Source organism: Dendropsophus ebraccatus, chromosome 1 (assembly GCF_027789765.1).
Source record: "Dendropsophus ebraccatus isolate aDenEbr1 chromosome 1, aDenEbr1.pat, whole genome shotgun sequence".
In the NCBI taxonomy this organism is placed as follows: Eukaryota; Metazoa; Chordata; class Amphibia; order Anura; family Hylidae; genus Dendropsophus; species Dendropsophus ebraccatus.
The window spans coordinates 127,474,808-127,485,522 of NC_091454.1; the positions used below are offsets into that span (position 1 = coordinate 127,474,808).

The 10,715-nt window shown below is 43.6% G+C and overlaps 1 protein-coding gene across 1 annotated transcript in view; it reads right to left on the reverse strand.

Moving 5' to 3' along the window:
• The window catches only part of CAMK1D (calcium/calmodulin dependent protein kinase ID), a 253,457-nt gene extending 243,265 nt beyond the window's left edge, over positions 1 to 10,192 (reverse strand). The window contains exon 1 of the mRNA XM_069956192.1: positions 9,456 to 10,192. Within this exon, the coding sequence (XP_069812293.1) occupies positions 9,456 to 9,547 (92 nt within the window). The 5' untranslated portion in view covers positions 9,548 to 10,192. The remainder of the gene's footprint in view (positions 1 to 9,455) is intronic.
• Between the last annotated feature and the right edge of the window lie 523 nt (positions 10,193 to 10,715).

The following is a 10,715-nucleotide window of genomic DNA, read 5'->3' on the forward strand; positions in this document are numbered from 1 at the left end:
GGCCTTCTTGGTTAACATGGTAGAGGCCTTCTGAAGGTTCCCATCAGGTTAAGTGAGCCACACTATTATATTTGCATTTAGGTGGTGGTCTAACAGGTGCCCAGACCTCAGATGCAATGCAATTGTGAGGTGCCATCCGGTTAACATGGCAGTCAGAGGCATTCTGAAGGCCCACATTGCCTTTATTGCTAGTAGAGTACCGATTTCACAGATCAATGTAGTGTAATAGCACTGCAATGAGCAGTATAAGCAATCAAATCACTCAAAATTCCTCTAAGGTGACTTAAAAAGTGTAAAAAGAAACAAAAAAAATGTATTAAAGGTTAAAAAAAAACTTTTCCCAGTTTGCAAATAAATCTAAATTAAATAATCCAGGCTATTTATCTTTCTTTTACCATAGACCAGTCACATGATCCTTCTTGGCTAATCAGTGAAGATGGATTCCCCGATAACAACTACTTCCTTGCCAATACTGAGACACCTAATTGCTATCTTAATTTAAAGAGCCCTGACTGGTGATAGAAAATGTCTGTGGGTACAGAAAGACAGAAATGGTTAATGCAACAGCTGTCTGACACAAGTTGTTTGCCCCATACTCATTTCCTGCTCTTAAAAAGTTAAATATTGTTTTGTTTAATCTTCTGCTTCTAGGGTTACAATGATAACCGCAGACTGTACAAGGAGCTGAGAAAGCATTCGTCCACCTGTTCACTTTATATACTGACTACTCATCTTGTTAGCTAAGAACAGAATTAAAATCACAGAACAGCTAGTCGAAACAAAAATCGGTAAAATTCTAATGGAAGCCCAATGCAATCTATAGGACAATGGATACTTTCTTCAGCTTTTTTATTTTTAGATTTTTGTCTAGGATGCATGTATATATCTCTACAGCAATTGTTTTTGTTTTACTTTTGATTAGTAAAGACCTGCATACTTTCTAAATGTCATACAGTATAAGGCTGGGTTCACACTACGTATATTTCAGTCAGTATTGTGGTTGAAATTGAGTGGATGGCCGCCATATAACGGTAAATAACGGCCATTATTTCAATATAACAGCCGTTGTTTTAAAATAACAGCAAATATTTGCCATTAAATGGCGTCCGTCCACTCAATTACAACATTGTGTGGACAAATCCTTTCTGTGTTTTCAATCCACTCCTGGTTTTGGTTGCAATATAAGGACCACAATACTGACTGAAATATACGTAGTGTGAACCCAGCCTTAGGCTACGTTTACACTACGTAAGTGCCGCGGAAATCACGGACATTGTTACAACAGCTGTGATTCCTGCGGCACTTACGTAGTGCTGCAGGCTGAGGGCTAATCTCTAGCAGCGGCATAGAAAAGTGACATGTCAGTTTTCTGCGGCCGCTATTCAGTGAATAGCGGCCGCAGAAAACCCTGTCAGTGCACCGCTCCCTCCATAGTGTGCAGTGGGGAGTTCTGATGTGGGCACACACAGATGCGCTAATGATCATCCGGCCAGTACTGGATGATCTTCTCAGAGACCGGCCGTTCCGTGACCCGGCCGGGTCATGGAACAGCCGGTCTCTTACTATGTATGAACATAGCCTCATAATTTATCCTGTATAAATAGAGGCATAATGGTACCTGCATGTTCACATTTATTCATTTTCATTACATTATTGTGGTAACCAGAATTAAAACTTTGTTGTTGGCATTACTGGGAAAACTAGAACAAGTGAACTGTGTACCCCATAGACCACACTCTTAACACGGGTTTTCTCAGACGATACAAATACAATATACAATAACTACCGTATTTACGTTTTTCGGTGTACAGAGGAAATGTAGTGAAATACTTGCCAGAAAGGGAATTGATAAGAATGGTTGCCAAAAACACACAAACCAGGCACATACTGTTATATAAAGCAAAATTAGCTAAAATTAGGAAATGGAAATGGTCAAGATTTCAGACAAAATATTGGGAGTGGTCAAAAACAGAAAAAGAGATCAAAGGCTATGTTCACACAACGTTTTTTCAGCTCTGTTTAAAATTACGTCTGTCATTTTGAGTCTAAAATAACGGACATCATTTAACTGTCTAGCCTTCCCTAAGTGCAATGACTGGTGTTTGTACATTATTCTGGTTTGGGTTACTAATTGGCCTTTGGGTGCCGCTTTAATTAAAAAGTTCCCTAAATTTAATAGTAAAAACGGAGAAAGAACGGTAACAAAAGAAAAACTGTGTGAGAACTAATAAAAAAACGTCCGCTGTTTGCAAAAGACGTCCGAAAATAATGATCATGTTCATTATTTTGACGTCCGCGGTAAAAACGTCGTTATTCAATACATTGTGTGCATTGGACGTCCGTCTTCCCATTTACTTCAATGCATTGCCATTGCAGGCAGTTAAATCGCAGTAAAAACTGACTTTTTTTAAATATCAAAATCGGCCGCCTTTTCTCTATTTTTGCCGTTGTGTGAACATAGCCAAACACTGGTTTAGGCATGAAGTGACAAAAACCAAAAAAAAAAACATTTGCACAGGCTGATCAGGGGAGACGACGTTTCTAGGAACATTTGTTCTGATCATAGCCCAGCATAAACATCACATCGATCAGCTGAAAAACAGGCAAACACTCATTTGTTGGCTAATCGCATCTTTTATGTAGACATTAAAGTCTTTGTTTATCAGCAGCACATCCACCAGCCTAAACAGAGAACATGCTGCCAACAATGCCTGGCAGAGCAAGGGGTATCAAAGTAAGGGGCATGAATAATAAATTGCAAGAAAAAAATTTGATAAAGCCCCTTCTGGTAATTGGCAAGTGAAATTGAAAATAAACAAGCGGCCATGAACTTCCTTTATCATGAGTCATTCATCTGTAATTCATCTGCATGTGTATAAGGACGGCCCGAGCCATGCTGTAAACTTGTTTACAGGGCCTATAACAAGGCTCGATAATCATGTGGCCATAAGATTAATCAGCCATAATCCCCTATTACATAGAGAGATGCGCATCCGACATTACAGTGGTACCTTGGTTTAAGAGTAACTTGGATTGAGAGCTTTTTTTCACAAAGAGCTCACAGTTTTTCAAAATTGTGACTTGGTTTAAGAGCATTGCTTTGGTTTAAGAGCTCCCTGTACTGGGTGGGAGACGGAGTGGGGGAGGGGCATGGCCTGCATAGAGGGGTCTACAGCCCTGTACTCTGACCCAGGAAGTCTCCTTCACCTTCCAAATCATAGCAAATCCACTTCAGGCTGGGGCTTGCATCAGGGGACAGTATGTGGAGGTAATCTCTTCATAGCTGTAACCCCTCTCTCCCCGGACAGAGAGTGCTGCATGTATGTGCCCACATTTGCCCTGCTCATTCCTTCATGCTCCCTGCAATCTCTGTCAGTTCCCATCCTCTCTGTCAGTTCTCCTATGTTTCCCATCCTCTCCATTCCTGCTATATTTTGCCTGCACTTACACTCAGCTATACTCACTACTGCTATAATGTGCCTGCACTTACATTCAGCCATTCACACTGCTGTATAGAAAAGTTTCTGTCACTGTCCTCATGCACAGCTCCTCTGACAGCAGCCCTGCTTCTTTACTCTAGCCTGTTGTACTATGCTACTGCATTATGGGGATCTGCAGTTTCCTCCTGTATAAACAAACTGCTGCTGTTTTCTTAGGTTTATCCAGATGGCGATTGCTATACTGTACAGTAACTTATAATATTACATATTCAGTTGTTTCTAAATGTTTGCTGCATTAGTTTTACATGTTATTCAGAATTTTAAAAAAATATTTTTTGGGGTGTGGAACCAATTGTCTACATTTCAATAATTTCATACGGGAAAATTTGCTTTGGTTTAAGAGTGGATTTGGATTACAAACACGGTCCCGGAACGAATTAAGCCAAGGCACCACTGTAGATTATTTTTTTGACGGGTTAGGACTGTACGGTCAGCTGACAAGCGAGCATTTGCTCATTCATACACAGGGTGATATCTACCTGATTTGGCAGGTAATTGTCCCATGTAATAGGGCCTTTATATTTTAAAGGGGTTATCCAGCGCTATAAAAACATGGCCACTTTTCCCCCTAATGTTGTCTTCAGTTCAGGTGCGGTTTGCAATTAAGCTCCATTTACTTCAATGGAACTGAGTTTCAAAACACACACCCAATATGGAGACAACAGTAGGGGGAAAGTGGCCATTTTTTTGTAGCACTGGATAACCCCTTTAAATAGTGTGCTCTCTTCACTGGTTAGTCAGTAGAATCCAGCCTCCAATAGAGCACAAATTGGTGGCACCAGAACCTGCAGACATAGGCTACATTCACACAAACTAAAATTTCTATTAATCTTGTTACATAATTTCTATTATGTAGCAACGACCGTGATTAATAGAATTTTAATGTTGCATTACAGTCAGAGGGAATCCCGGCCGGAGTATATACACATAGGGGGAGATTTATCAACCATGGTGTGAAGTGAAACTGGCTCAGTTGCCCCTAGTAACCAATCAGATTCAACCTTTCATTTTCCAAAGAGTCTGTGAGAAATTAAAAGTGGGGGGCTGGCACGAGGGACGGATGGAGCTGTTCGGCCGGCCGCCTGAAGATGACATCAGTGTGAGGGGGGCTGGCACGAGGGACGGATAGAGCTGTTCGGCCGGCCGCCTGAAGATGACATCAGTGTGAGGGGGGCTGGCACGAGGGACGGATAGAGCTGTTCGGCCGGCCGCCTGAAGATGACATCAGTGTCCCAAGATGGCGGACAGGGATCAACACGAATCAGGTAAGTATAGTGCATCACACTTCCGGGTCTGGCGTGGGTGGGGGGAAACACGGGGAAGGGGGCCATTCACATACATAACATACATTACAAAGTTGTATAACTTTGTAATGTGTGTTATTTTGTGAATAATTGTTTAGCGCCGCACTACCCCTTTAAGAAACTGTATGAGAGATTATCATCAAATTCGAAAGTCCAAGTTTAACATAATTACCAGTAAAACAACGCATTGATTCATATTTTCCAAAAAAAACATTTATTTACAGCTATGCTTATGCTGTCAAAACTCACTGTTCATCAAGCCTGACTCATTTGAGTATTACTAGTCATACAGATAAAGTATATAAATAGTTAAGCAATCACTAAATCACCTTTTACCTTGGGGGTTGTTATGCAAAATATAGTTGAACTGAACAAACATTCCCAATCAGTGTCCAGTGTAAATGTATGGCAACTGCACAAGCACCAAAGCTTGCTCATTTCCCACTGATCGACTCTTGCCAAAAAAAATATTATTTGTTAATTTCTCTTCTGAGGATCATTTTATAGATTTTTGATTAAAAAGGGGTAGTAATATTGTGTAAATCTGTACATTCGCACTCAGACTCAGTTCACTCTCATGGCTTTACTAGAGAAGTGTGAAAAATGCCTCATTTATCTGAGCTATCTTCTACAGACATTAATTTTCACTCGTATTTAAAGTGTCACTGTCGTGAATTTTTTTTTTGCAGAAATCAATAGTCCAGGCGATTTTAAGAAACTTTGTAATTGGGTTTATTATCCGAAAAATGCATTTTTATCATGAAAAAGCAGTTTGAAGCTCTCCCCCCTGTCTTCATTGTTCTCCTATGGAGAGAGCTAAAGAAAAGACCAAAACAGGACAACAAAGAGTTAATCTACAAATCCCTCACGGGATATCTCCTGTGACAGTCACCAGTGACCTGTCTGAGCTCGGATTACAGCTGTCACCCAGCTCTGTGCCTGTAATCCTCTGTTATCTGCTTTCTGCTGCCGGCTAACTCCCTCCTTCCTCCTCCCCCCTCCCCTCTCCCTAGAACAGACAGGGTACGTCTCCTGCAACAAGTCACAATTTTCAGATTTTTCAGAGTGGATGAAAAAGAGGAAGGAGGGGGGGACCTGAGAAAAGGCTTTTTACATGCAGATAATGGCAGATTTGGCTAATAAACCCAATTACAAAGTTTCTTAAAATCGCCTGGACTATTGATTTCTGCAAAAAAAAAAAAAAAATACGACAGTGACTCTTTAACTTCCGAGCAAAATAATTAAAGTTATGTTTTAGGCTATGTTCCCACACAGTATTTTCGCTAACAAAACCAGAAGTGGATAGAAAACACAGAAAGGCTATAAACATACTGTTTAAAATGAGTGGATGGCCGCCATTTAATGGCAAATAATTACTATTATTTTAAAACCACGGATGTAATTTGATGTTAAATGACGGACATCCATTCGATTTCAACAGTGTGTGTGAACATAGCCTTTCTGTGTTTTCAATCCACTCCTGTATAGACCAATACTGACCAAAAATACAGTATGGGAACATAGCCTTTCTGTGTTTTCAGTGGATATTCATTCTTATATAAGAAACAAGCACTGTTCAGAAACTGAAAGCAAAGGTTTGGTTCCCTGCTGAAAACCTGCTTCACTTATACAACAGTTTTCCTACATGTATTGGTGTGTGTTCTATTTATGTAAATATATGTCAGCACTTTCTTTGGCATGCAGCAACCAAAGCACATTCCCTATTGATTAGATATAACTACTGGCAACTGCTGGAACTTCCCACTGATCCACTAGCTGTATACCAAGTGCAACAATACGGCCCATATTTATCAACCTGTCTGAGACCGAAACAGCCGTCTGATTTGCCCATAGCAACCAATAACAGTTCAGCTCTTATTTCTCTGATTGCTTTGGTAAAATATAGGCTGAGCTCTAGCTGTTCTAGGTGGACAGTCTGTGTCTCAGACATATTGATAAAGCTTGGCTATTTGAAATTAACAATACAGTAAAATTCATATAATTATTATGTATCATAAAAAAAAATGTACTGCACATCAATTTAGGCTAAATTAACATGCAAAAATAAAGATATTTCTTATATATTATTTATCACTATAGCTTATTGTTAGTCTTCTTACTCATAAGTATGGAAAGTTGGTGGTGGTAAAAGCAGCTTAGGCAGTGTTTATAAAATGCCTATAATATATTCATGCAAAGTCGATTGTTTTATGATTTACTACATGTCAGCAGTGATCTCCACCGAACACAATGACTGTTCAATCAGGCCAGTGCTCTTTGTAGGTCTTGTCTTATCAGGTATTACAGACCTGTCATATCTCACTCACATTGTGTATAATACGGATATGCTCCATGTATCACACTGCACACACACTAAGTATCATACTATCATATATACACCTGCATTCTAAATCACTAGAGGCTTTCACACTTTGTACCACACTAAAGTACCACACTCCCTCTATCACTCCAGGTGCCACACCACTGTATCTGCTCACTGTCTTCATGTACCCCACCACTGTCCCTAATACCTTTCTCACTTTTTCTCTCCCTTTATATGCTACCCACAGACCACTGCTTTCCTTTCCTTTATAGAACATACAACTGTCCTTTATCACCTCAGGTACCACACCACTGTCCTTCCTCACCCCAAATATTACACCACTTTCCTTCCTCACACCAAATACTACACCACTGACCTTTCTTACCTCAAATACTACACCACTGTCTTTTTTAACCTCAAATACTACACCACTGACCTTCCTCTCCCCAAATACTACACCACTGACCTTCCTCTCCCTAAATACTACACCACTGTCCTTCCTCGCCCCAAGGTACCACACCACTGTCCTTCCTCTCCTCAGGTACCACACCACTGTCTTTTTCCACTTCAGGTACCACACTACTGTCCTTATTTTTGTTACCACACTACTGTCCACGTCACACACTTTATGCACTGTGTATATTGCACACCACTGTCCTACATCCATTTATCACCATGCACCTTCCCCCCTTTACCATACAACTTATCCACCCTATAATTTATTACCCTATTATCCTTCCTCCATTTAACATTGGCTGCCTTACCTTCCTTTACTATACCACTGCCCCCCTCCATGTACCACAGGACTGCCCCCTCCCTGTACCACAGGACTGCCCCCTCCATGTACCACAGGACTGCCCCCTCCATGTGCCACAGGACTGCCCCCTCCCTGTACCACAGGACTGCCCCCTCCCTGTACCACAGGACTGCCCCTCCATGTGCCACATGACTGCCCCCTCCCTGTACGACAGGACTGCCCCTCCATGTGCCACAGGACTGCCCCCTCCATTTACCACAGCACTGTGCTCCCTCCATGTGCCACAGGACTGCCCCCTCCCTGTACCACAGGACTGCCCCCTCCATTTACCACAGCACTGTGCTTCCTCCATGTACCACAGGACTGCCCCCTCCCTGTACCACAGGACTGTTCCCTCCCTGTACCACAGGACTGCACCCTCCATTTACCACAGCACTGTGCTCCCTCCATGTACCACAGGACTGCCCCTCCCTGTACCACAGGACTGCCCCCTCCCTGTACCACAGCACTGTTCCCTCCCTGTACCACAGGACTGTGCTCCCTCCATGTACCACAGGACTGCCCCTCCCTGTACCACAGGACTGCCCCCTCCCTGTACCACAGGACTGCACCCTCCATTTACCACAGCACTGTGCTTCCTCCATGTACCACAGGACTGCCCCTCCCTGTACCACAGGACTGCCCCCTCCCTGTACCACAGCACTGTTCCCTCCCTGTACCACAGGACTGCCCCCTCCATTTACCACAGCACTGTGCTTCCTCCATGTACCACAGGACTGCCCCCTCCATTTACCACAGCACTGTGCTTCCTCCATGTACCACAGGACTGCCCCCTCCCTGTACCACAGGACTGCCCCCTCCATTTACCACAGGACTGTGTTCCCTCCATGTACCACAGCACTGTGCTCCCTCCATGTACCACAGCACTGTGCTCCCTCCATGTACCACAGCACTGTGCTCCCTCCCTGTACCACAGCACTGTGCTCCCTCCATGTACCACAGCACTGTGCTCCCTCCCTGTACAACAGCACTGTGCTCCTTCCATGTACCACATCACGGTGCTCCCTCCCTCCATGTACCACAGCACTGTGCTCCCTCCATGTACCACAGCACTGTGCTCCCTCCCTGTACCACAGCACTGTGCTCCCTCCATGTACCACAGGACTGCTCCCTCCATGTACCACAGCACTGTGCTCCCTCCATGTACCACAGCACTGTGCTCCCTCCATGTACCACAGCACTGTGCTCCCTCCATGTACCACAGCACTGTGCTCCCTCCCTGTACCACAGCACTGTGCTCCCTCCATGTACCACAGCACTGTGCTCCCTCCATGTACCACAGCACTGTGCTCCCTCCCTGTACCACAGCACTGTGCTCCCTCCATGTACCACAGCACTGTGCTCCCTATATTCTTGCACTTGACTAAACCTTTCACACTTGATGTCACACATGTCTGCCCTCATCCCCCTCATGGAGCAGCACATCACGGTGCTCCCTCCCTCCATGTACCACAGCACTCTCCTCCACCCCTCACACACCGTACCACCACTCCGCACAATTCTGTACTTACGAGCCAAGGACCTCTTTGAATTCGAATATCTTCTTTATGTCCTCCACCTGCTTTTTCCAGGAGGTGCTATTCTCTCCGTTCTCCCGAGCCATGGCAACAAGTAAGTCTTCGGATGTCAACCACAAAGCAAGAGTACCTCACAGTGCCCCTTCCTCTTCTCCGTCCTCGGTTCCTCTTTCAATAAATACTTCCTGGTTTGCTTAACCCCAAATAAGTGACACCAATCAGTCTGACTGTCCTGTTACATGGAAGGTGCTTCTTCCCCCAGCCTAGGGATGTGCTGCTGTGCTGCTCCGCTGCCTCTCCAGCCTGACTAATGTCCTGCACTGTGCTGTGCACTCAGAAGGTGAGGAGGAGAGCTGAAGAGCAGGTATCCCCCGTCATAGAGAGCTCCCTCCCCGTAGACAGCAATGCATAGCAGTGTTATCAGACACAAGCAGGGGGTGGTGCTGCCAATTGCAGGCTGGGCTCCCCCTACTGCTGCTGTGATATCACAGGAGGATTAGTGTATGTTGTTATGGGGATAGCACACTGTAGCTGTGTGTGAGCTCCCTGCTCAGCCTGACAGCACTAACTCAATAATGACTTGAGAGATAATTCGCATTGCACCAAAACCCTGTGCACGTCAATGAGGCTCCTTTCCTGGGCTGGGAGTACAAAGCAGACAAGAAACATTGTGGCAGCAGCTCTGGAGGAGCGCCATCTGCTGGAAGCAATACGCCACGCAGCTAAGAAGCCAGAACGGAGCGCACTTTGGAAGTTACACACAGGCTATGGGGAGATTTATCAAACATGGTGTAAAGTGAAACTGGCTCAGGTGCCCCTAGCAACCAATCAGATTCCACCTTTCATTTTCCAAAGAGTCTGTGAGGAATGAAAGGTGGAATCTGATTGGTTGCTAGGGGAAACTGAGCCAGTTTCACTTTACACCATGTTTGATAAATCTCTCCCTATGTTTACACACAGTATTTCCAGCAGTATTTTGGTCAGGTTTTTTTCAACCAAGACCAGGAGTAGGCTGAAAAAAAACAGAAACTGCAAATCTTTCCATTATAAATTTGGTCTGCCAATTCCACTTCCGATTTTAGCTACAAATACTGATCAAAATACTATGTGTGAATATAGCCTTGTTGTATATGTATATTATTATAATTGATACAGGCACATACACTATCAATAACATTAAACCTTTATTTACACAGCAATTGTTTTTGTTTTTGTGGGAAAAGTTGGATTTTATTGTAAATTACACCATTGTTT